At 42.9% G+C, this 27,777-nt stretch overlaps 1 protein-coding gene across 1 annotated transcript in view; it reads right to left on the reverse strand.

The window, feature by feature from the left end:
* Positions 1 to 16,619: 16,619 nt before the first annotated feature.
* enpp4 (ectonucleotide pyrophosphatase/phosphodiesterase 4) overlaps positions 16,620 to 27,777 on the reverse strand; it is a 108,290-nt gene continuing 97,132 nt past the window's right edge. Inside the window, exons 7-8 of the mRNA XM_084323276.1 lie at positions 26,576 to 26,845; positions 16,620 to 23,698 (exon numbers count right to left, since the gene is read on the reverse strand). Coding sequence (XP_084179402.1) covers positions 23,601 to 23,698; positions 26,576 to 26,845 — 368 coding nt within the window. The 3' untranslated portion in view covers positions 16,620 to 23,600. The remainder of the gene's footprint in view (positions 23,699 to 26,575; positions 26,846 to 27,777) is intronic.

A 27,777-nucleotide genomic window follows, 5' to 3' on the forward strand; every position in this document is an offset into this window, starting at 1 on the left:
GAAGGTTAACCTTTCACTACCACACTACAGAAGGTTAACCTTTTCACTACCACACTACAGAAGGTTAACCCTTTCACTACCACACTACAGAAGAATAACCTTTCACTACCACACTACAGAAGAATAACCTTTCACTACCACACTACAGAAGGTTAACCTTTCACTACCACACTACAGACAGTTAACCTTTCACTACCACACTACCGGTTAACCTTTCACTACCACACTACAGCAGGTTAACCCTTTCACTACTACACTACAGAAGGTTAACCTTTCACTACCACACTACAGAAGGTTAACCCTTTCACTACCACACTACAGAAGGTTAACCTTTTCACTACCACACTACATAAGGTTAACTCTTTCACTACCACACTACAGAAGGTTAACCTTTCACTACCACACTACAGAAGGTTAACCTTTTCACTACCACACTACAGAAGGTTAACCCTTTCACTACCACACTACAGAAGAATAACCTTTCACTACCACACTACAGAAGGTTAACCTTTCACTACCACACTACAGAAGGTTAACCTTTTCACTACCACACTACAGAAGGTTAACCCTTTCACTACCACACTACAGAAGAATAACCTTTCACTACCACACTACAGAAGAATAACCTTTCACTACCACACTACAGAAGGTTAACCTTTCACTACCACACTACAGACAGTTAACCTTTCACTACCACACTACCGGTTAACCTTTCACTACCACACTACAGATGGTTAACCTTTCACTACCACACTACAGAAGGTTAACCTTTCACTACAACACTACAGACAGTTAACCTTTCACTACCACACTACAGGAGGTTAACCTTTCACTACCACACTACAGAAGGTTAACCTTTCACTACCACACTACAGACAGTTAACCTTTCACTACCACACTACAGGAGGTTAACCTTTCACTACCACACTACAGAAGGTTAACCTTTCACTACCACACGACAGAAGGTTAACCTTTCACTACCACACTACAGAAGGTTAACCCTTTCACAACCACACTACAGAAGGTTAACCTTTCACTACCACACTACAGGTTAACCTTTCACTACCACACTACAGGTTAACCTTTCACTACCACACTACAGAAGGTTAACCTTTCACTATCACACTACAGAAGGTTAACCTTTCACTACCACACTACAGAAGAATAACCTTTCACTATCACACTACAGCAGGTTAACCTTTCATTACCACTACAGAAGGTTAACCCTTTCACTACCGCACTACAGAAGGTTAACCTTTCACTACAGAAGGTTAACCCTTTCACTACCACACTACAGAAGGTTAACCTTTCACTACCACACTACAGAAGAATAACCTTTCACTATCACACTACAGAGGGTTAACCTTCCACTACCGCACTACAGGTTAACCTTTCACTACCACACTACAGAAGGTTAACCTTTCACTACCACTACAGAAGGTTAACCTTTCACTACCACTACAGAAGGTTAACCTTTCACTACCACTACAGAAGGTTAACCCTTTCACTACCACACTACAGAAGGTTAACCCTTTCACTACCACACTACAGAAGGTTAACCGTCTGTAGTGTGGTTATGAAAGGGTTCACCTTCTGTAGTGTGGTTGTGAAAGGGTTAAACAGGTCATCGTTTCTTTTAAGCCATAAGATTTAGTAATTTCCTGGTTTTGATCCGAGCTTCTTCCTATTGGACTAAGATGAACCAACCACAGCTTTCAAAACCAGAGGGGATGACATGACACATTCTGTATCTCGAGTCCGTTTGTGTATTCCGTGTCTAGTAGTGAAGCATTCTGGGAAATGTTGAATATTTTCAAATGGCACTAGACGGCCAGCGTTAGGAAAATGTTATTTTTGTTACAATACCTCCAGAAGATAAAGTCTATTTATCTGTGAAGAGACAGAGATTTACAGATACTACATAGAACTTATGGTGGATTTTAAAACAATATAAAACAGATCTAAAATGGAAACATGTACAGTTTAACAAATATTGGTTTTGAATGACAAAGATGTATATGCGTCAGTATTGATTTACATTTTATATATTTACCATTTTATTACATTGTAATGTTGTGACTGCAATGAAGAAAAAAATACATAAGAGTATAAATAAATGTGTCCAAACGTGTTCTTCTGTCCTTTTGAGTCGTTTGTGGTGTCACCTTTAATCTCTAAATATACCTCTGTAATGTTGTTTACTACTCACCTTTAATCTCTAAATATACCTCTGTTGTTGTTTACTAGTCACCTCTAATCTCTAAATATACCTCTGTTGTTGTTTACTAGTCACCTCTAATGTCTAAATATACCTCTGTTGTTGTTTACTAGTCACCTCTAATCTCTAAATATACCTCTGTTGTTGTTTCAGATTCAGATAACTTTTAATCACCATTATGTTTTATAAAAGAACACATAGGAACGTGATACGGCATTTACAGTGCAGTGCATAGACTTCTTTTCCTCGGCAGCCTGAACTTCCTCAGCTGACGCAGGAAGAACATCCTCTTCCTGCTTCCTTTTTAGTGTTGGGTGTTCAGCTCCCATTTCAGGTCCCGGGAGAGTGTCATGCCGAGGAAGCGGCAGGACTCCTTGTTCCCGTTTAAATCACACTGATATTAGATCATTAAGAATCCCAGGTTAGAAGGATGAACAGGATGCCTTGGCATTTGGAGTTGGAGCCTGCTGTTCTTTTGAACCGGTGGTCACAATGTGTGAACATGGGTTCTACATAATGATGCTAACCTTGCTAGCATTCCACAATAGTCTAGTTTATTTATTTAGCACATTATTTAAAAAAAGAAAAACAGCGCTAGGAGGGAACGAAGCCCAAAGGGCTTGTACAAAGTTCCACTCCCATCCCATTGTCCATAAACATATATGAACGGAATATACATGTAAACCTTTCACTACCACACTACAGAAGGTTAACCTTTCACTACCACACTACAGAAGGTTAACCTTTTCACTACCACATTACAGAAGGTTAACCCTTTCACTACCACACTACAGGAGGTTAACCCTTTCACTACCACACTACAGCAGGTTAACCCTTTCACTACTACACTACAGAAGGTTAACCTTTCACTACCACACTACAGAAGGTTAACTCTTTCACTACCACACTACAGAAGAATAACCTTTCACTACCACACTACAGAAGGTTAACCCTTTCACTACCACACTACAGAAGGTTAACCTTTTCACTACCACACTACATAAGGTTAACTCTTTCACTACCACACTACAGAAGGTTAACCGTTCACTACCACACTACAGAAGGTTAACCTTTTCACTACCACACTACAGAAGGTTAACCCTTTCACTACCACACTACAGAAGAATAACCTTTCACTACCACACTACAGAAGGTTAACCTTTCACTACCACACTACAGAAGGTTAACCTTTTCACTACCACACTACAGAAGGTTAACCCTTTCACTACCACACTACAGAAGAATAACCTTTCACTACCACACTACAGAAGAATAACCTTTCACTACCACACTACAGAAGGTTAACCTTTCACTACCACACTACAGACAGTTAACCTTTCACTACCACACTACCGGTTAACCTTTCACTACCACACTACAGCAGGTTAACCCTTTGTTGTTTACTAGTCACCTCTAATCTCTAAATATACCTCTGTTGTTGTTTCAGATTCAGATAACTTTTAATCACCATTATGTTTTATAAAAGAACACATAGGAACGTGATACGGCATTTACAGTGCAGTGCATAGACTTCTTTTCCTCGGCAGCCTGAACTTCCTCAGCTGACGCAGGAAGAACATCCTCTTCCTGCTTCCTTTTTAGTGTTGGGTGTTCAGCTCCCATTTCAGGTCCCGGGAGAGTGTCATGCCGAGGAAGCGGCAGGACTCCTTGTTCCCGTTTAAATCACACTGATATTAGATCATTAAGAATCCCAGGTTAGAAGGATGAACAGGATGCCTTGGCATTTGGAGTTGGAGCCTGCTGTTCTTTTGAACCGGTGGTCACAATGTGTGAACATGGGTTCTACATAATGATGCTAACCTTGCTAGCATTCCACAATAGTCTAGTTTATTTATTTAGCACATTATTTAAAAAAAGAAAAACAGCGCTAGGAGGGAACGAAGCCCAAAGGGCTTGTACAAAGTTCCACTCCCATCCCATTGTCCATAAACATATATGAACGGAATATACATGTAAACCTTTCACTACCACACTACAGAAGGTTAACCTTTCACTACCACACTACAGAAGGTTAACCTTTTCACTACCACATTACAGAAGGTTAACCCTTTCACTACCACACTACAGGAGGTTAACCCTTTCACTACCACACTACAGCAGGTTAACCCTTTCACTACTACACTACAGAAGGTTAACCTTTCACTACCACACTACAGAAGGTTAACTCTTTCACTACCACACTACAGAAGAATAACCTTTCACTACCACACTACAGAAGGTTAACCCTTTCACTACCACACTACAGAAGGTTAACCTTTTCACTACCACACTACATAAGGTTAACTCTTTCACTACCACACTACAGAAGGTTAACCGTTCACTACCACACTACAGAAGGTTAACCTTTTCACTACCACACTACAGAAGGTTAACCCTTTCACTACCACACTACAGAAGAATAACCTTTCACTACCACACTACAGAAGGTTAACCTTTCACTACCACACTACAGAAGGTTAACCTTTTCACTACCACACTACAGAAGGTTAACCCTTTCACTACCACACTACAGAAGAATAACCTTTCACTACCACACTACAGAAGAATAACCTTTCACTACCACACTACAGAAGGTTAACCTTTCACTACCACACTACAGACAGTTAACCTTTCACTACCACACTACCGGTTAACCTTTCACTACCACACTACAGCAGGTTAACCCTTTCACTACTACACTACAGAATGTTAACCTTTCACTACCACACTACAGAAGGTTAACCCTTTCACTACCACACTACAGAAGGTTAACCTTTTCACTACCACACTACATAAGGTTAACTCTTTCACTACCACACTACAGAAGGTTAACCTTTCACTACCACACTACAGAAGGTTAACCTTTTCACTACCACACTACAGAAGGTTAACCCTTTCACTACCACACTACAGAAGAATAACCTTTCACTACCACACTACAGAAGGTTAACCTTTCACTACCACACTACAGAAGGTTAACCTTTTCACTACCACACTACAGAAGGTTAACCCTTTCACTACCACACTACAGAAGAATAACCTTTCACTACCACACTACAGAAGAATAACCTTTCACTACCACACTACAGAAGGTTAACCTTTCACTACCACACTACAGACAGTTAACCTTTCACTACCACACTACAGATGGTTAACCTTTCACTACCACACTACAGAAGGTTAACCTTTCACTACAACACTACAGACAGTTAACCTTTCACTACCACACTACAGGAGGTTAACCTTTCACTACCACACTACAGAAGGTTAACCTTTCACTACCACACTACAGACAGTTAACCTTTCACTACCACACTACAGGAGGTTAACCTTTCACTACCACACTACAGAAGGTTAACCTTTCACTACCACACGACAGAAGGTTAACCTTTCACTACCACACTACAGAAGGTTAACCCTTTCACAACCACACTACAGAAGGTTAACCTTTCACTACCACACTACAGGTTAACCTTTCACTACCACACTACAGGTTAACCTTTCACTACCACACTACAGAAGGTTAACCTTTCACTATCACACTACAGAAGGTTAACCTTTCACTACCACACTACAGAAGAATAACCTTTCACTATCACACTACAGCAGGTTAACCTTTCATTACCACTACAGAAGGTTAACCCTTTCACTACCGCACTACAGAAGGTTAACCTTTCACTACAGAAGGTTAACCCTTTCACTACCACACTACAGAAGGTTAACCTTTCACTACCACACTACAGAAGAATAACCTTTCACTATCACACTACAGAGGGTTAACCTTCCACTACCGCACTACAGGTTAACCTTTCACTACCACACTACAGAAGGTTAACCTTTCACTACCACTACAGAAGGTTAACCTTTCACTACCACTACAGAAGGTTAACCTTTCACTACCACTACAGAAGGTTAACCCTTTCACTACCACACTACAGAAGGTTAACCCTTTCACTACCACACTACAGAAGGTTAACCGTCTGTAGTGTGGTTATGAAAGGGTTCACCTTCTGTAGTGTGGTTGTGAAAGGGTTAAACAGGTCATCGTTTCTTTTAAGCCATAAGATTTAGTAATTTCCTGGTTTTGATCCGAGCTTCTTCCTATTGGACTAAGATGAACCAACCACAGCTTTCAAAACCAGAGGGGATGACATGACACATTCTGTATCTCGAGTCCGTTTGTGTATTCCGTGTCTAGTAGTGAAGCATTCTGGGAAATGTTGAATATTTTCAAATGGCACTAGACGGCCAGCGTTAGGAAAATGTTATTTTTGTTACAATACCTCCAGAAGATAAAGTCTATTTATCTGTGAAGAGACAGAGATTTACAGATACTACATAGAACTTATGGTGGATTTTAAAACAATATAAAACAGATCTAAAATGGAAACATGTACAGTTTAACAAATATTGGTTTTGAATGACAAAGATGTATATGCGTCAGTATTGATTTACATTTTATATATTTACCATTTTATTACATTGTAATGTTGTGACTGCAATGAAGAAAAAAATACATAAGAGTATAAATAAATGTGTCCAAACGTGTTCTTCTGTCCTTTTGAGTCGTTTGTGGTGTCACCTTTAATCTCTAAATATACCTCTGTAATGTTGTTTACTACTCACCTTTAATCTCTAAATATACCTCTGTTGTTGTTTACTAGTCACCTCTAATCTCTAAATATACCTCTGTTGTTGTTTACTAGTCACCTCTAATGTCTAAATATACCTCTGTTGTTGTTTACTAGTCACCTCTAATCTCTAAATATACCTCTGTTGTTGTTTCAGATTCAGATAACTTTTAATCACCATTATGTTTTATAAAAGAACACATAGGAACGTGATACGGCATTTACAGTGCAGTGCATAGACTTCTTTTCCTCGGCAGCCTGAACTTCCTCAGCTGACGCAGGAAGAACATCCTCTTCCTGCTTCCTTTTTAGTGTTGGGTGTTCAGCTCCCATTTCAGGTCCCGGGAGAGTGTCATGCCGAGGAAGCGGCAGGACTCCTTGTTCCCGTTTAAATCACACTGATATTAGATCATTAAGAATCCCAGGTTAGAAGGATGAACAGGATGCCTTGGCATTTGGAGTTGGAGCCTGCTGTTCTTTTGAACCGGTGGTCACAATGTGTGAACATGGGTTCTACATAATGATGCTAACCTTGCTAGCATTCCACAATAGTCTAGTTTATTTATTTAGCACATTATTTAAAAAAAGAAAAACAGCGCTAGGAGGGAACGAAGCCCAAAGGGCTTGTACAAAGTTCCACTCCCATCCCATTGTCCATAAACATATATGAACGGAATATACATGTAAACCTTTCACTACCACACTACAGAAGGTTAACCTTTCACTACCACACTACAGAAGGTTAACCTTTTCACTACCACATTACAGGTTAACCCTTTCACTACCACACTACAGGAGGTTAACCCTTTCACTACCACACTACAGCAGGTTAACCCTTTCACTACTACACTACAGAAGGTTAACCTTTCACTACCACACTACAGAAGGTTAACTCTTTCACTACCACACTACAGAAGAATAACCTTTCACTACCACACTACAGAAGGTTAACCCTTTCACTACCACACTACAGAAGGTTAACCTTTTCACTACCACACTACATAAGGTTAACTCTTTCACTACCACACTACAGAAGGTTAACCGTTCACTACCACACTACAGAAGGTTAACCTTTTCACTACCACACTACAGAAGGTTAACCCTTTCACTACCACACTACAGAAGAATAACCTTTCACTACCACACTACAGAAGGTTAACCTTTCACTACCACACTACAGAAGGTTAACCTTTTCACTACAGAAGGTTAACCCTTTCACTACCACACTACAGAAGAATAACCTTTCACTACCACACTACAGAAGAATAACCTTTCACTACCACACTACAGAAGGTTAACCTTTCACTACCACACTACAGACAGTTAACCTTTCACTACCACACTACCGGTTAACCTTTCACTACCACACTACAGCAGGTTAACCCTTTCACTACTACACTACAGAAGGTTAACCTTTCACTACCACACTACAGAAGGTTAACCCTTTCACTACCACACTACAGAAGGTTAACCTTTTCACTACCACACTACATAAGGTTAACTCTTTCACTACCACACTACAGAAGGTTAACCTTTCACTACCACACTACAGAAGGTTAACCTTTTCACTACCACACTACAGAAGGTTAACCCTTTCACTACCACACTACAGAAGAATAACCTTTCACTACCACACTACAGAAGGTTAACCTTTCACTACCACACTACAGAAGGTTAACCTTTTCACTACCACACTACAGAAGGTTAACCCTTTCACTACCACACTACAGAAGAATAACCTTTCACTACCACACTACAGAAGAATAACCTTTCACTACCACACTACAGAAGGTTAACCTTTCACTACCACACTACAGACAGTTAACCTTTCACTACCACACTACCGGTTAACCTTTCACTACCACACTACAGATGGTTAACCTTTCACTACCACACTACAGAAGGTTAACCTTTCACTACAACACTACAGACAGTTAACCTTTCACTACCACACTACAGGAGGTTAACCTTTCACTACCACACTACAGAAGGTTAACCTTTCACTACCACACTACAGACAGTTAACCTTTCACTACCACACTACAGGAGGTTAACCTTTCACTACCACACTACAGAAGGTTAACCTTTCACTACCACACGACAGAAGGTTAACCTTTCACTACCACACTACAGAAGGTTAACCCTTTCACAACCACACTACAGAAGGTTAACCTTTCACTACCACACTACAGGTTAACCTTTCACTACCACACTACAGGTTAACCTTTCACTACCACACTACAGAAGGTTAACCTTTCACTATCACACTACAGAAGGTTAACCTTTCACTACCACACTACAGAAGAATAACCTTTCACTATCACACTACAGCAGGTTAACCTTTCATTACCACTACAGAAGGTTAACCCTTTCACTACCGCACTACAGAAGGTTAACCTTTCACTACAGAAGGTTAACCCTTTCACTACCACACTACAGAAGGTTAACCTTTCACTACCACACTACAGAAGAATAACCTTTCACTATCACACTACAGAGGGTTAACCTTCCACTACCGCACTACAGGTTAACCTTTCACTACCACACTACAGAAGGTTAACCTTTCACTACCACTACAGAAGGTTAACCTTTCACTACCACTACAGAAGGTTAACCTTTCACTACCACTACAGAAGGTTAACCCTTTCACTACCACACTACAGAAGGTTAACCCTTTCACTACCACACTACAGAAGGTTAACCGTCTGTAGTGTGGTTATGAAAGGGTTCACCTTCTGTAGTGTGGTTGTGAAAGGGTTAAACAGGTCATCGTTTCTTTTAAGCCATAAGATTTAGTAATTTCCTGGTTTTGATCCGAGCTTCTTCCTATTGGACTAAGATGAACCAACCACAGCTTTCAAAACCAGAGGGGATGACATGACACATTCTGTATCTCGAGTCCGTTTGTGTATTCCGTGTCTAGTAGTGAAGCATTCTGGGAAATGTTGAATATTTTCAAATGGCACTAGACGGCCAGCGTTAGGAAAATGTTATTTTTGTTACAATACCTCCAGAAGATAAAGTCTATTTATCTGTGAAGAGACAGAGATTTACAGATACTACATAGAACTTATGGTGGATTTTAAAACAATATAAAACAGATCTAAAATGGAAACATGTACAGTTTAACAAATATTGGTTTTGAATGACAAAGATGTATATGCGTCAGTATTGATTTACATTTTATATATTTACCATTTTATTACATTGTAATGTTGTGACTGCAATGAAGAAAAAAATACATAAGAGTATAAATAAATTTGTCCAAACGTGTTCTTCTGTCCTTTTGAGTCGTTTGTGGTGTCACCTTTAATCTCTAAATATACCTCTGTAATGTTGTTTACTACTCACCTTTAATCTCTAAATATACCTCTGTTGTTGTTTACTAGTCACCTCTAATCTCTAAATATACCTCTGTTGTTGTTTACTAGTCACCTCTAATGTCTAAATATACCTCTGTTGTTGTTTACTAGTCACCTCTAATCTCTAAATATACCTCTGTTGTTGTTTCAGATTCAGATAACTTTTAATCACCATTATGTTTTATAAAAGAACACATAGGAACGTGATACGGCATTTACAGTGCAGTGCATAGACTTCTTTTCCTCGGCAGCCTGAACTTCCTCAGCTGACGCAGGAAGAACATCCTCTTCCTGCTTCCTTTTTAGTGTTGGGTGTTCAGCTCCCATTTCAGGTCCCGGGAGAGTGTCATGCCGAGGAAGCGGCAGGACTCCACAGAGGCCACCGGGGTGCCTCCCAGAATGATCGGGGTGGGGGGGGGGCTGCCTTCCGCCTGAAGTCCACCACCATCTCCACTGTTTTCTGGGCGTTGAGGTCCAGGTTGTTGCAGCTGCACCAGCTCTGCAGCCTCTCGATCTCCCTCCTGTTGGCGGACTCGTCCCCCCTGGATATGAGACCCACCAGGGTGGTATCGTCCGCAAACTTCAGGAGCCTGACCGAGGGGTGCAGAGAGACGCAGCTGTTGGTGTACAGGGAGAACAGTAGTGGGGACAGAACGCAGCCCTGCGGGGAACCGGTACTGATGGACTTTATTCCCAGCTTCACCCGCTGTGACCTGTTAGTCAGGAAGTCCGTGATCCACCTGCAGGTAGAGTCCGGCACCTGCAGCAGGGACACCTGATGCTCCAGGATGTGCGGGAGGATGGTGTTGAAGGCCGAGCTGAAGTCCACCAACAGAATCCTGGCGTAGGTCCCTGCATTTACATTTAGTCATTTAGCGACTTACAAGTTCTGTACTGTCATCAGGAAGGGCACAACTCTATCAGCTGAGTAACAATGTTCATCAAAGTGTTGAGTGCTACAGTGTAGGTTAGTATATTAGGACAAGTGCATGACAGTAAGGTTAGTTAGGGTTAGATTTTTTTATACATTTCTTTTATAAAAAAAGAAGAAAATTGTGTGCAGGTGTTCCAGGACGTAATGCAGAGCCATGTTCACAGCATCGTCCGTGGATCTGTTGGCTCTGTACGCAAACTGCAGGGGGTCCAGAAGAGGGTCTGTGGTGGACTTCAGGTGGGCCAGGACAAGGCGCTCAAAGACCTTCATGACCACAGACGTCAGGGTGACCGGTCTGTAGTCATTAAGGCCTGTGACCTTGGCCTTCTTGGGGACAGGGATGATGGTCGAGGCCTTGAAGCACGATGCGACCCGACACAGCTCCGGTGAGGGGTGTTGAAGATGTTGGTGAACACTGGGGACAGCTGGTCGGCGCAGTGCTTCAAGGGTTTACTTGTTAGCTCTCTAATCTCTAGATATACCTCTACCATTGTTCACACCAGGGTTAGGTTCCTCTGTAATGACGTGACCACATCACACCAGGGTTACTCTGTAATGACCACATCACACCAGGGTTCCTCTGTAATGACATGACCACATCACACCAGGGTTCCTCTGTAATGACGTGACCACACCAGGGTTCCTCTGTAATGACCACATCACACCAGGGTTCCTCTGTAATGACCACATCACACCAGGGTTCCTCTGTAATGACGTGACCACATCACACCAGGGTTCCTCTGTAATGACGTGACCACATCACACCAGGGTTCCTCTGTAATGACCACATCACACCAGGGTTCCTCTGTAATGACGTGACCACACCAGGGTTCCTCTGTAATGACCACATCACACCAGGGTTCCTCTGTAATGACCACATCACACCAGGGTTCCTCTGTAATGACCACATCACACCAGGGTTCCTCTGTAATGACCACATCACACCAGGGTTCCTCTGTAATGACCACATCACACCAGGGTTCCTCTGTAATGACCACATCACACCAGGGTTCCTCTGTAATGACGTGACCACATCACACCAGGGTTCCTCTGTAATGACCACATCACACCAGGGTTCCTCTGTAATGACGTGACCACATCACACCAGGGTTCCTCTGTAATGACCACATCACACCAGGGTTCCTCTGTAATGACCACATCACACCAGGGTTCCTCTGTAATGACTACATCACACCAGGGTTCCTCTGTAATGACGTGACCACATCACACCAGGGTTCCTCTGTAATTACCACATCACACCAGGGTTCCTCTGTAATGACCACATCACACCAGGGTTCCTCTGTAATGACCACATCACACCAGGGTTCCTCTGTAATGACCACATCACACCAGGGTTCCTCTGTAATGACATGACCACATCACACCAGGGTTCCTCTGTAATGACCACATCACACCAGGGTTCCTCTGTAATGACCACATCACACCAGGGTTCCTCTGTAATGACCACATCACACCAGGGTTCCTCTGTAATGACCACATCACACCAGGGTTCCTCTGTAATGACCACATCACACCAGGGTTCCTCTGTAATGACCACATCACACCAGGGTTCCTCTGTAATGACCACATCACACCAGGGTTCACTTAAGTTAAAGGAATAGTTCAGTCCTTTTTCAGCACAATCTGCGCTGTTCCTCATATCAGCTATGGACAGTTAGCCACAAACCAATGCAAAGTCAATGGGGTCAAACTCCTCTCTGTACAGCTGACTGAAGCTCACTAAACTCTACTTTGTGCGCACTGTGGGCTCAATGACCCCGTTGACTTTGCATTGGTTTGTGGCTAACAAGTGTGAGGAGCAGCGTGGAGTGTGCCGGGAGAGGACTGGTCACTGGGCCGTGTGAGGAGCAGCGTGGAGTGTGCCGGGAGAGGACTGGTCACTGGGCCGTGTGAGGAGCAGCGTGGAGTGTCTGTGGTGGACTTCAGGTGGGCCAGGACAAGGCGCTCAAAGACCTTCATGACCACAGACATCAGGGTGACCGGTCTGTAGTCATTAAGGCCTGTGACCTTGGCCTTCTTGGGGACGGGGATGATGGTCGAGGCCTTGAAGCACGATGCGACCCGACACAGCTCCGGTGAGGGGTGTTGAAGATGTTGGTGAACACTGGGGACAGCTGGTCGGCGCAGTGCTTCAAGGGTTTACTTGTTAGCTCTCTAATCTCTAGATATACCTCTACCATTGTTCACACCAGGGTTAGGTTCCTCTGTAATGACGTGACCACATCACACCAGGGTTCCTCTGTAATGACCACATCACACCAGGGTTCCTCTGTAATGACATGACCACATCACACCAGGGTTCCTCTGTAATGACGTGACCACACCAGGGTTCCTCTGTAATGACCACATCACACCAGGGTTCCTCTGTAATGACCACATCACACCAGGTTCCTCTGTAATGACCACATCACACCAGGGTTCCTCTGTAATGACATGACCACATCACACCAGGGTTCCTCTGTAATGACGTGACCACACCAGGGTTCCTCTGTAATGACCACATCACACCAGGGTTCCTCTGTAATGCCGTGACCACATCACACCAGGGTTCCTCTGTAATGACCACATCACACCAGGGTTCCTCTGTAATGACCACATCACACCAGGGTTCCTCTGTAATGACCACATCACACCAGGGTTCCTCTGTAATGACCACATCACACCAGGGTTCCTCTGTAATGACCACATCACACCAGGGTTCCTCTGTAATGACCACATCACACCAGGGTTCCTCTGTAATGACCACATCACACCAGGGTTCCTCTGTAATGACCACATCACAACTGGGTTCCTCTGTAATGACCACATCACACCAGGGTTCCTCTGTAATGACGTGACCACATCACACCAGGGTTCCTCTGTAATGACCACATCACACCAGGGTTCCTCTGTAATGACCACATCACACCAGGGTTCCTCTGTAATGACCACATCACACCAGGGTTCCTCTGTAATGACCACATCACACCAGGGTTCACTTAAGTTAAAGGAATAGTTCAGTCCTTTTTCAGCACAATCTGCGCTGTTCCTCATATCAGCTATGGACAGTTAGCCACAAACCAATGCAAAGTCAATGGGGTCAAACTCCTCTCTGTACAGCTGACTGAAGCTCACTAAACTCGACTTTGTGCGCACTGTGGACTCAATGACCCCGTTGACTTTGCATTGGTTTGTGGCTAACAAGTGTGAGGAGCAGCGTGGATTGTGCCGGGAGAGGACTGGTCACTGGGCCGTGTGAGGAGCAGCGTGGAGTGTGCCGGGAGAGGACTGGTCACTGGGCCGTGTGAGGAGCAGCGTGGAGTGTGCCGGGAGAGGACTGGTCACTGGGCCGTGTGAGGAGCAGCATGGAGTGTGCCGGGAGAGGACTGGTCACTGGGCCGTGTGAGGAGCAGCGTGGAGTGTGCCGGGAGAGGACTGGTCACTGGGCAGCAGGAAACAGAGCTAGAGTTCCACAGATCAAGACAACAATATTGTACGGTTGATATTTTCATTCAACTTTATTCGTTTAAAAATAAATATTCCATGAATTGACAGAAATCTTGCAGAATGAACTGAACAGAAATATACACTCAGAATCTAAACTGAATATACAGATCCAGCTCTTAAAAATCGAACCTCTACTGCAAGGGTGCAGTATCATTAACACCTCGCTAACAGCACTGCCAGGTTAATGGTGCATGATTACCAAGGGCGCAGTATCATTAACGCCTCGCTAACAGCACTGCCAGGTTAATGGTGCATGATTACCAAGGGCGCAGTATCATTAACACCTCGCTAACAGCACTGCCAGGTTAATGGTGCATGATTACCAAGGGCGCAGTATCATTAACGCCTCGTTAACAGCACTGCCAGGTTAATGGTGCATGATTACCAAGGGCGCAGTATCATTAACGCCTCGCTAACAGCACTGCCAGGTTAATGGTGCATGATTACCAAGGGCGCAGTATCATTAACGCCTCGCTAACAGCACTGCCAGGTTAATGGTGCATGATTACCTCAGTAGCAGTATCATTAACGCCTCGCTAACAGCACTGCCAGGTTAATGGTGCATGATTACCAAGGGTGCAGTATCATTAACGCCTCGCTAACAGCACTGCCAGGTTAATGGTGCATGATTACCAAGGGCGCAGTATCATTAACGCCTCGCTAACAGCACTGCCAGGTTAATGGTGCATGATTACCTCAGTAGCAGTATCATTAACGCCTCGCTAACAGCACTGCCAGGTTAATGGTGCATGATTACCAAGGGTGCAGTATCATTAACGCCTCGCTAACAGCACTGCCAGGTTAATGGTGCATGATTACCAAGGGTGCAGTATCATTAACGCCTCGCTAACAGCACTGCCAGGTTAATGGTGCATGATTACCAAGGGCGCAGTATCGTTAAGGCCTCGTTAACAGCACTGCCAGGTTAATGGTGCATGATTACCTCAGTAGCAGAGCAGAGCTCAGAGTCCTGAGAGCGGCATCTGTACACTCAGAATCTAAACTATATATACACTGAACAGGAATATACACTCAGCATCTAAACTATATATACACTGAACAGGAATATACACTCAGAATCTAAACTATATATACTGTACACTGAACAGGAATATACACTGAACAGGAATATACACTCAGAAACTAAACTATATATACACTGAACAGGAATATACACTCAGAATCTAAACTATATATACACTGAACAGGAATATACACTGAACAGGAATATACACTCAGAAACTAAACTATATATACACTGAACAGGAATATACACTCAGAATCTAAACTATATATACACTGAACAGGAATATACACTCAGAATCTAAACTATATATACACTGAACAGGAATATACACTCAGAATCTAAACTATATATACACTGAACAGGAATATACACTCAGAATCTAAACTATATATACACTGAACAGGAATATACACTGAACAGGAATATACACTCAGAAACTAAACTATATATACACTGAACAGGAATATACACTGCACAGGAATATACACTCAGAATCTAAACTATATATACACTGAACAGGAATATACACTCAGAATCTAAACTATATATACACTGAACAGGAATATACACTGAACAGGAATATACACTCAGAAACTAAACTATATATACACTGAACAGGAATATACACTCAGAATCTAAACTATATATACACTGAACAGGAATATACACTCAGAAACTAAACTATATATACACTGAACAGGAATATACACTCAGAATCTAAACTATATATACACTGAACAGGAATATACACTCAGAATCTAAACTATATATACACTGAACAGGAATATACACTCAGAAGATACACTGAACAGGAATATACACTCAGAAACTAAACTATATATACACTGAACAGGAATATACACTCAGAATATACACTGAACAGGAATATACACTCAGAAACTAAACTATATATACACTGAACAGGAATATACACTCAGAATATACACTGAACAGGAATATACACTCAGAAACTAAACTTTATATACACTGAACAGGAATATACACTCAGAATCTAAACTATATATACACTGAACAGGAATATACACTCAGAATATACACTGAACAGGAATATACACTCAGAATATACACTGAACAGGAATATACACTCAGAATCTAAACTATATATACACTGAACAGGAATATACACTCAGAATCTAAACTATATATACACTGAACAGGAATATACACTCAGAATCTAAACTATATATACACTGAACAGGAATATACACTCAGAATATAAACTATATATACACTGAACAGGAATATACACTCAGAATATACACTGAACAGGAATATACTCAGAATCTAAACTGAACAGGAATATACACTGAACAGGAATATACACTCAGAAACTAAACAGAACAGGAATATACACTGAACAGGAATATACACTCAGAAACTAAACTGAACAGGAATATACACTGAACAGGAATATACACTCAGAAACTAAACTGAACAGGAATATACACTCAAAAACTAAACTGAACAGGAATATACACTCAGAAACTAAACTGAACAGGAATATACACTCAGAAACTAAATATATTCATGATACCAACACATGCCTCTGCGGTAAGTACCATGGACTTTGATACTGCAGAACCTCTGGCGTCACACTGACTGGAAGGGGTTGGTAAGGCAACACTGGTAGTAGCCAAGTATCCTGAGATTGTACCGCTCAGACATAATGGGTCTCATTCTCCAACATTTTCCAAAAACGTCTCTTAGGGCAACCATCTTGGAACCGACTGAGACAGAATCGACGACAAGTTCACTCTGATTCCCCAACACGAGGGGAAGATGTCTTAAGTGGCTCAAATGATCACAGCTGGGACGCCGGCGATGAGGAATGTCACTATGAACGCGCGTTCCCGTCTAGGTAATTTGCATACAAACCAGGCCTCCGAGAGCTCCTTATAAGCCAGGCTCTGTGCCGTTTGCAAATGAAATCGCAAAAAGTCGAGAGTTTAGACACACCTGTCCAGCTCATTAAATGCAACTGATGCGATGCAGCAGTGTAAAAATGGTGGCGGAAGCGCTTTGCGACCGATCAAAATGAGATTAGATTAATGTATTGTCATCATATAATCAGGCTACTACAGCTTGTGGCCACCTGCCACAGTGTGTGCGCACACGCACACACACCACACACAGACAGACACACACACAGACAGACACACACACACGCTCGCAGTACTGTATAGTCTATGTGCGTAATGAATGAACTCAGTAGGCTTATATTATTCTAATGACTTGTTTTATTAGGAGATCGCAGATACTGCGCTGCCTATAGTAGTACAGTCCACCAGTCCGCTGCCCGACTCTGGTGGCCTTAATATGTGTACTGTATTTACTGTACCTATAGGGCAGAGCAGTAGTATCTATAGTATATAGTTTAGTATCTACTAAATCCTAATTAAACAAGTAATTAGAATAATATAAGCCTACTGTTCATTCATTAGACACATAGGCTACATAGTGTATTCCAATATCTGTTTAATTGATTAATGATATATTTGAAAGAATGCAGGTTATAGCTATATAAAACAAATGTCTGTCGCATTGTACCAATCAATGGGATATATTGCATGTTGGCTATAACCTGCATTCTTTCAAATGTATAATTAATCAATAAAACAGATATCTAACAAATAAGAAATACAATTGCCACAGAAGGCATTAAATAATTATTATTTTCAATCATTTCACAATAATTGCATAATTGTGTTTGAATATCTGAGTAATTAAGTAATTATACATTTGTCCAAAATAGCTGGTTCAGATATGGTTAATACAGCTGCCCTGTGATCAGATGAATCCATATTATTTATTTTTCCGACACCAAATGCGTAATTTCTTATCGTACAAATATTGTCATATTTATTTTAATTATGATTAATTAATTAATTCCAAGGAGGCCTGTAGGGTTGACATGAGGGAATCACTGATTCCTCCCAAATAACGCCCTTAAGAACACGGAGCACACAGTCTGTCAAGTTAAGTGTGCTCCTCAGCGCTCCTCAATCCTGCTCCCAGTCACGGCCGAATCCAAGCTTGGGGACGTTTGGGGAATCCCACAACCGGCCCTAATATGTCTCAAATGGCCCTAAGAGCACATTTTTTGTCGTAAATCCGTTGGAGAATGAGAGCCATTGGTGTCACCGATGGTATCTTAACTCTGATTACTGCAGAGTAGGTGAGCTGTGAATATGTAATCCGATAACTTTTTGTAACCTTTGTCAAATCAAATACACACAGAATATGCAGTTAAACTAACAATTCATAAAAGTTGTGCGTCATTTTAACAGTGTTATTGTAATAATCTACACACAATCTGCTTTTTTATTTACCAGAAAATTCTTCAAAGATTCACCAAGATTTTCAATCATTTGAAACGAGGACCACGTAGACTCAACCACGTTCAACTGCGTGGAATAAGCGTGCGGTCGGGCTGGCACTGAGGACTGGGCTGGCACTGAGGACTGGCACATCACGCACTAAATCACACGCTTATCCCTCATCATGTGTGGTGGAGGCCACGTGGTTCTCATGTCAAACACTCCAGAATCATATCAGTGCATCTATTAAGTATTTTCCTTAAAAGTAGTTCCTGGAAACAAAGTGAACTTATTTCTCATCACAAATTCAAGTGATCCTCCCACACGAGGGAGACGGAAGCCTTCAGATCAGAGACATGGAAGCAGAACAGAACAGGCTTCTTGAGAGCACTCTTGCCCCCTCTCCGTCTATAGAGCAGTTACTCACGGTAGTCTCTCTCTCCGTCTATAGAGCAGTTACTCATGGTAGTCTCTCTCTCCGTCTATAGAGCAGTTACTCACGGTAGTCTCTCTCTCCGTCTATAGAGCAGTTACTCACGGTAGTCTCTCTCTCCGTCTATAGAGCAGTTACTCACGGTAGTCTCTCTCTCAGTCTATAGAGCAGTTACTCACGGTAGTCTCTCTCTCCGTCTATAGAGCAGTTACTCATGGTAGTCTCTCTCTCCGTCTATAGAGCAGTTACTCATGGTAGTCTCTCGCCCCCTCTCCGTCTATAGAGCAGTTACTCATGGTAGTCTCTCTCTCCGTCTATAGAGCAGTTACTCATGGTTGTCCCGCCAAAGTAGCCTAGCTTTCTACTGTTATCGAATCTGCAATGCAATTCTAATATTTTTGGTGGGGGAGAATATTAAATATAAAAGAACCAAAACAATTCTACCTTTCATTCTTGGCAGGTTTAGGCTAGTCAATAAATTGTGACCTCTTAAAGGTCCCCCATTTTTCACTATTTGGGCAATTTTACACAATTCCTGTGAGTCTATGGAACACATCTGTAAGGTTTTTTTCAATACAATTCATTGTTTTGTATTTTTAATCAAGTATTTTGGTGCCCCAGTTTCTCCCCTTACAAAATCCAAGCTGTTTTAGACTGGGCTCCGCCCATAATAGCAATGCGCTTTGAGTGACAGTCAACTGTTTTTTTTGTCAAATCAGTTTTGGTGAGTTGTTTCTATACAATTTACTTGATGACATGACATGACATTTAGGTAACATGAACAAAGGAGACAAATACAGTAGGTAAGTAGTACTTCTGTCTGTACTTCTGTATGACAACTAATAAAGAAACTTGAACTAGTAGAGAGAGTAGAGAGAGGCTCATACACGCGCGGTGCGAGTCTCGGAGCACACTGCATTCTGGGAGAGAGAGTAGAGGGAGACTCCTCTACTCTGGTGCGAGTCCTGAACAACAGCGTGCAGTCCAAAAAGTGCCACTGCCCTGGTTCATTGCTTGTGGAGCACGATATCATTAGGAAACGATTAGGAACACTGTCGAACACTTTTGAGGAAGTGCTGACAGGGAAACCACTTCCGCATTATTTCCACTCGCTTGGTTTTGCTCATACTTTCAACGTTACGCTAACTCCTCCAATCACAGTTGATTGTGCGCAGGCGGTGGCAGATCAGAATTCTTACGTCACAGATCCACGTACATTCAGAATGGCTTGGTTTAGTGGGGGAGGTTCTTGTCTCAGCTGAACTGGAGCAATGGGACTGGGTAGAGATTTCACATCTAGTCAGTGTTGGTACAACCCCACATTGCTAGAAAACAATGCAAAACACTGGAAAATGCCATAAAAGCTGTAATTTAGCTTTTCGTTTTTGTAATCTGTTTCCTAATGACAATAATATATCAAAGGAGGCTTATTAAAACCATTAATATTGCTGTGGATGTTAATACATTTAGCTTATCTATTACCTAAGGAAGGAGACAACTGTTGTCAAGGAATGTTAGCCGTTCACCTTAAATCACTGCTCAGTAACCTTCATCCTCTTTCTATGCTCATCTTCCCCTCATAGCTAAAGTGAAAGTTGACTTTAATAGGGGTGTCTGGGGATGAACTGTGGTAGGGTGCTCTGTGAACTGTGGTAGGGTGCTCTGTGAACTGTGGTAGGGTGCTCTGTGAACTGTGGTAGGGTGCTCTGTGAACTGTGGTAGGGTGCTCTGTGAACTGTGGTAGGGTGCTCTGTGAACTGTGGTAGGGTGCTCTGTGAACTGTGGTAGGGTGCTCTGTGACTGTGGTAGGGTGCTCTGTGAACTGGCATCTAGGATGATCACTTGCTGGTATCTCTACATAAAAGACGAATGTCAGCAGTATATATATATTGTATTATATATATTGTGACACTGTGTCTCGCATAGTTACAAGTGTCTCACATAGACTTCTCTCCACCCTACGTTAGTACTTGTGCAGCACAAGAGGAAAAGCACTCGTAAAGCGATAACGTTGCTGTACACACTGTATCGCACTGGAGACGGCACCGCAGGGAGAGCGAGGGTGGAAGCAAATGGAGGTCATATTGGAGGTCATATTGGAGGTCGTATTGGAGGTCATATTGGAGGTGCTTCCTTGCTGCAGGTGTTGGGGTTTACTGTACTCCAGCTCAGCCAAACGTTCATGCGTTAGCTGCAGTCAGCCACCGACCGCTGTTTTGCTCAATGTATGTTCAGCTGCTATTGCATGCACTTATGTGTTTCATTACACTTATGAGTGCATGCTTACCAACTGTTCGCCTGTTTTTACTGCAACACTACTATCACCGACATCTAAGAAGGGAGATCCCCCCTTGAACGGCCCTTCTAAGGTTTCTCTCCTCCACATTGCCTGTGGTGCATTTTTTCCTATTGCTAGGTTTTAGTGAGTTGTTCCTTACCTTCGCGTGGGGTATGTCTGGGAGTGATTTATTTTACATTTGTTGGACTTTATGGTGTTTTTGTTTTGTTCTCGATTTATTGTGATGTTTCTTCTTGACTTGTTTAAAGAAGACGTGTCCGGCCCATGGGGACATTAACGTGTGTTGTCGGGCCTTACAAGTAAATTTGATTTGTAGCCACTGACCTAAATGCAGGGGGGGGGGGGGGGGGCAGATTATGGTACTTGTAATGTTTACTCTGCTCGTAAAAATGTTTTCCGGTTTGCACCCATCTACTTTTAGTCACAAATGCGAGTGAAACGCCCGCATTGTTGAGGGATACACTTTTCCACATTTTGAACATCCGTCAGAGCTTATCAAATTATAACAAAACTTTCAATGTGAATGGTGATTTGAATTTCAAGGACTTTTTAAACACCTTGTATAAAAAGAATTGGCTGTTTAAGGAATTCCAGGCCTTGACTTTTTTTTGTGAAAAACTTCAAGGACCTTGTGCGAACCCTGCTAACTGTCGCTCGCGCACACACACACACACACACACACACACACAGAGACAGTATTCAGTAGCTTGGTTAAAGTGCAATATATGAAGGACCTATTAAGCACAAGCCCATTAAACCCATTAAAACATTCAGTGTCGTCGTCACTCATATAGCGTCTTTACAAGCCTTCTCTGTGACATCATCGCCCTACAGCAGACTACTACCATCCCATTGGCCGGAGAGCTCTAAGTGCAGGAGTGGGGAGAGGAGCGCCCTCTGCTGGTCGTGGATGGTTACTCCAGCAGATGGTAAATGGCAAATGGCTGCATTTATATAACTCTTTTATCCAAAGCGCTTTACAATTTGTTACTCACTTCACACATTCACACACCGACGGCGGAGGCGACCATGCAAGGTGCCAACCTGCTCATCGGGAGCAGTTAGGGGTTAAGTGTCTTGCTCAAGGACACATCGACACGCTGCCCGGGAATCGAACCGGGAACCTCCCGATTGCCAGACGACTGCTCTACCTCCCGAGCCACTGTCGCCCCCACTGTCTAGTAGTGTTGTGTGTAGTCGTGTTGTGTGTAGTAGTGTAGGGCTGTCCCCGACTAAGGATTTGTATAGTCGACGAAATTTGCCGATAGTCCGACTATTAGTCGACTAATACAAATAAATTATAATATAATCTTTTTTTTTGCATTCGACTAAGAGGTTGGCAGTCGACTACGGCTCCTTTCGATCGATTAGTCGACTAATGGGGGTCAGCCCGGGTGTGTTTATATATAACCCTAATGGGGGTCAGCCCTGGTGTGTTTATATATAACCCTAATGGGGGTCAGCCCTGGTGTGTTTATATATAACCCTAATGGGGGTCAGCCCTGGTGTGTTTATATATAACCCTAATGGGGGTCAGCCCTGGTGTGTTTATATATAACCCTAATGGGGGTCAGCCCTGGTGTGTTTATATATAACCCTAATGGGGGTCAGCCCTGGTGTATTTATATATAAGCCTAATCGGGGTCAGCCCTGGTGTGTTTATATATAACCCTAATGGGGGTCAGCCCTGGTGTGTTTATATATAACCCTAATGGGGGTCAGCCCTGGTGTGTTTATATATAACCCTAATGGGGGTCAGCCCTGGTGTGTTTATATATAACCCTAATGGGGGTCAGCCCTAGTGTGTTTATATATAACCCTAATGGGGGTCAGCCCTTGTGTAGTCGTCCACTAGTCGCCCAGTAGAACCTCGTCATCGTCCTCCAGCTGCAGCCTCTGGAAGGGCCGGGTGGCGGAGGCTGGAGGGGCCCCCAGGAACCTGAAGAGAGCTGAGAGAGAGAGAACAGTCATTAATCTGAGGCCCCCAGGAACCTGAAGAGAGAGAGAGAGAGAGAACAGTCATTAATCTGAGGGGCCCCAGGAACCTGAAGAGAGAGAGAGAGAACAGTCATTAATCTGAGGGCCCCCAGGAGAGAGCTGAGAGACAGATTTGATTGAGAAAAGATTTCTTGATTCAGAAAAGTTTTATCATGGATGAACAAAACATACATCTCCCTCTATAAAGCATCACTTGGACCGTTACCTCTATATCTCTGTACACACCTTACCGTTAGTACATCTCCCTCTATAAAGCATCACTTGGACCGTTACCTCTATATCTCTGTACACACCTTACCGTTGCGTCAAACTCTTACAGCTTGCGTTCTCAGGACGTTCTATCCACCTCAGTCCTACAAGTTCTCACACACTGAGTTTGGGAAGAGGGCTTTTGTGTACTCTGCTCCGTTTACCTGGAATGAACTTCAAAAATCTCTTAAACTCCAGGCTTTTATTACTTTGCATAGTTTTAATACCCTAATTACTGACCTTTTAATGACCGATATGGGAGTGTGCAAATGCTTCTCAGGTTCATTCCTACTGGTTACTGTGCACGCTGCATTAACGTTATGTTTGATGCTTAGCCTAACCTGACCTTCCCTCTCAATCAATCCCCTGTGCTACTGTAATACAGTTACAGAGGTTTGAACACTGAAATACACATTTTCTTTACTTGCATCTGAATTATTTAGCGTACAGATGCCTCTTGCAGGTCCCAGCTGAGCGGTGTTAGCTGGGCAACACAATAGGGCCATAGCCTGACGTCTAATCCCGCCGTCGTCGGAATGTTAAGAGGTTAAGAGATTTGCTGAAAAAAAAAATACCTTTTAAACGCATAGGTTTATAAAATAGGCAAAGCATGGGCCGGATTTTGGCAACAAAGAAAATAAATTATGGAACAGCCAAGGCCAGGGGTTGACCAAGGAGGACACAATGACAGCTTCTGGTGGATGAACATTTGAAAACTACTGTCAGAAAATAATTACTGCTACTTTAAAAATAGGTTTCAGTAAGTATTTATACAATGCATTTCATTTCGTTGTTCACTGCCCCTTGTACAACGACTTGAGGTTTTATTTGAGAACGTTTAATTTATAAATCCGGATTTGTGTTTTTGTGGAGAGTTTTGCAGGATTTTTGGAGAAGGCATGGCACTTAAGACAAAACACACTATATCCTCTATAACTGTATATGAATTCCTCTTGTTTCTTTGAAGTACATTGTTTACAGCTTGTTATGTTTTATTTTGTTTAATTATTTGTGGCCATCTTGGTCTATAATCTATACCAGGGCTATTCAACTAAATTGTTCAGGGGGCCACATTGTCAGAAACCCAAGGGGCCAGGGGCCGGACTGCCACGGCGCCTCCCCGTGCTATGAATATATGTACACTTGACACAACACGCAACCACATTTTCACAACTTTTATTTAACTACATTGCAAAAGTAGTATACTTTTCAAAAAAAGTGCTTCATTTATGTGCCACATCTGCAACATCTCCTGCAGAAAGTGCTTCATTTATGACTGTGCAACAACTGCAACATCTCCTCTTCAACATTTCAATATAAAAATAAAATAAAAAACAAACAAGTGCATGATGTGCATCTGAACATTCTAACATCAACACTTGAACAAAAAAACACATTTATAGTGCAGCTGAGCTTATGAAAAAGTGCTTCATGTCTGTGCAACAACAGCAAATCACAGCATCTTATTAGCACTTATTGTCCACTCTTAACTCTCAAACATCAGGGGGGTGGGGGGCAGACAGGCCTAGCCTACATACACACATCTAATGAGAGCGATTGCACTTCTTTGACTGGGCAATGGCAGAGAAAGAGGGTTCATAGGAAGTGAGGGCTACCCGCAAACAGTGATGCAAATGCTCATTTGTCAAGGAGGCACGTTGCTTGTTTTAATGGCATTCATGTGAGAGAAACTGGATTCACAGGTGTATGTTGAGCCAAACATTGTTAGCACAGATATTGCCAGCGTTTTTATTTTGGGGAATGTCTTGACATGAATACACTTTATCCAAAATGTTGTGGTGGATTCATTCTCAAGTGCCTGCTTCAGAGCAGATGATGCTTGCATGTCAATTATTTCAAGTTGCAGGAGACCTTCATCAATGTGAAGTGATGCAAGGAACTCTTGTCCTTTTGTGGAAATAGCAGCTACATTGGCAAATGGGTTGCTCACAAAATGCATCAATTCTCTGGACATGTCAAATTCATCAAATCGACTTGCAAAGTTTTCCCTCAATTTATCAATGAAATCTGTCATTAATTGAGTGACTTTTGGCTCAATTGTGCGTGTTAACGTTGACATGAAAAGAAAAAAGTAAAAAAAAAATATATATAAATTTTTTTTATTTTTTTTATTATCATGTAATCTTTGGCGGGCCGGTCAGAATCATCCCGCGGGCTGTCTTTGGCAGAGTTAGCGGGTGGGAAGTCGATGGGTGGTAGTCTGGACGTTGTGGACAGTGACTCCTACAGGTCAGTCAGGGCGCCTGCACAGCAGAGACAGGAAGTAGCGGAGGTAGTGTGAGCCTCCCACACGTTACTCCTCGCCACTGAGAGTCCGCGCTGGCAGGTGAAAAGAAGTGACTGGCTGCCTCCTCGTGTATCGGAGGGGACACGTGATGCAAGGCTTCTATCCTCCCTACAAGCGACCAGTGGGGGGCATAATGCGAGCAATGTTCAAGATAGGGGAGGGGAGAATTGGAAACACGAAATTGGGACGGGAGAAAATAGAAAAATAAGGAGAAAAAGTGGAGAAAAAAAATATATATATATAAATCAATCCTATAGTTGTGCAGACCCACCTGTGAGGGCAGTGAGCAGCAGCAGGACCCCCACCACCAGGCCCACCACCAGGGAGGCCTCCACACAGCCCTCCTGGAGCAGCAGGCAGCGAGCCCGGTCCAGAGAGCCGTTGTTGGGCCTCGGAGGCACGGCGAGCAGGCGGCACATGAGCGGGTAGATGTCCACGCTCTGTAAACTCGGGAGAGAGTAACCCGAGCGGAACCCGGGGCCAGTGGCGGCCATGAAGGGGTGCATGCTGGGTAGGGAATTATCATAGCCGTGATCGCCCACTAGGTAAGGAGAAGAGAGAGAGAGAGATAATTATAGTCGTTTAGTTTATTTGATAGGGACAGCACAAAAAATACTAAATGTAAACATGCCGGATTGTAGCAGAAATGCTCATTTCCACCCGTAGTCCCCGAGCAGGAGACAGCAAAAATGGTTAAAGGGGCTATGCACTGCTATTCCTAGCACTATTTGGGCAACTTTACACAATTCCTGTTAGTCTATTGAAGACATTTGTAATTTTTTTTTCAAAAAGATTCATTGTTTTATATTTCTAATCAAGTACTCGAAACCATCATTTTTCAGCCTCGAGAAATCAGGCTGTTATGGCCTGGCTCCGCCCATAAGCACTTTGAGTGACAGTCAGACCACAGTCTGCACTGGTAGAGGGAGGGAGGGAGGGGGGGGAAGAGAGAGAGAGTTCAGTTCAGTTCAGAGTTTTTATTTGCCACATGGAATAATACAATCATAGTTTCTTCATTAAAAAATCATAAATAGTCATTCCATGGACAAAAGGAGCAGGAAGAAGAATAAATCTTATAGTTATATAGTTACCTGCCCCTTATTCCTAAACTAACATGTATTTTCGGCGTATAACCTTATTTACACAAATAATCATTTATACCATGAGAGAGAGAGAGAGAGAGAGAGAGAGAGAGAGAGAAGCCCCTCCCTCTCTCTTCCTTTTTTTCTTTCTATCACTCTCCCGTTCGGAGGTGTGTGTCGCGCGGACCTCCGTGCGGCAGGTCCCCCCCCCCCCCCCCAAGTGCCCCCTCTCTCTCCCTCCCTCCCTCTCTCTTCCTTTTTTTCTTTCTATCACTCTCCCGTTCGGAGGTGTGTGTCGCGCGGACCTCCGTGCGGCAGGTCCCCCCCCCCCCCCCAAGTGCCCCCTCTCTCTCCCTCCCTCCTTCTCTCTTCCTTTCTGTCCTCTCTCTCC

This window comes from Notolepis coatsorum (genome assembly GCF_963971535.1).
Source record: "Notolepis coatsorum genome assembly, chromosome: 1".
In the NCBI taxonomy this organism is placed as follows: domain Eukaryota; kingdom Metazoa; phylum Chordata; class Actinopteri; order Aulopiformes; family Paralepididae; genus Notolepis; species Notolepis coatsorum.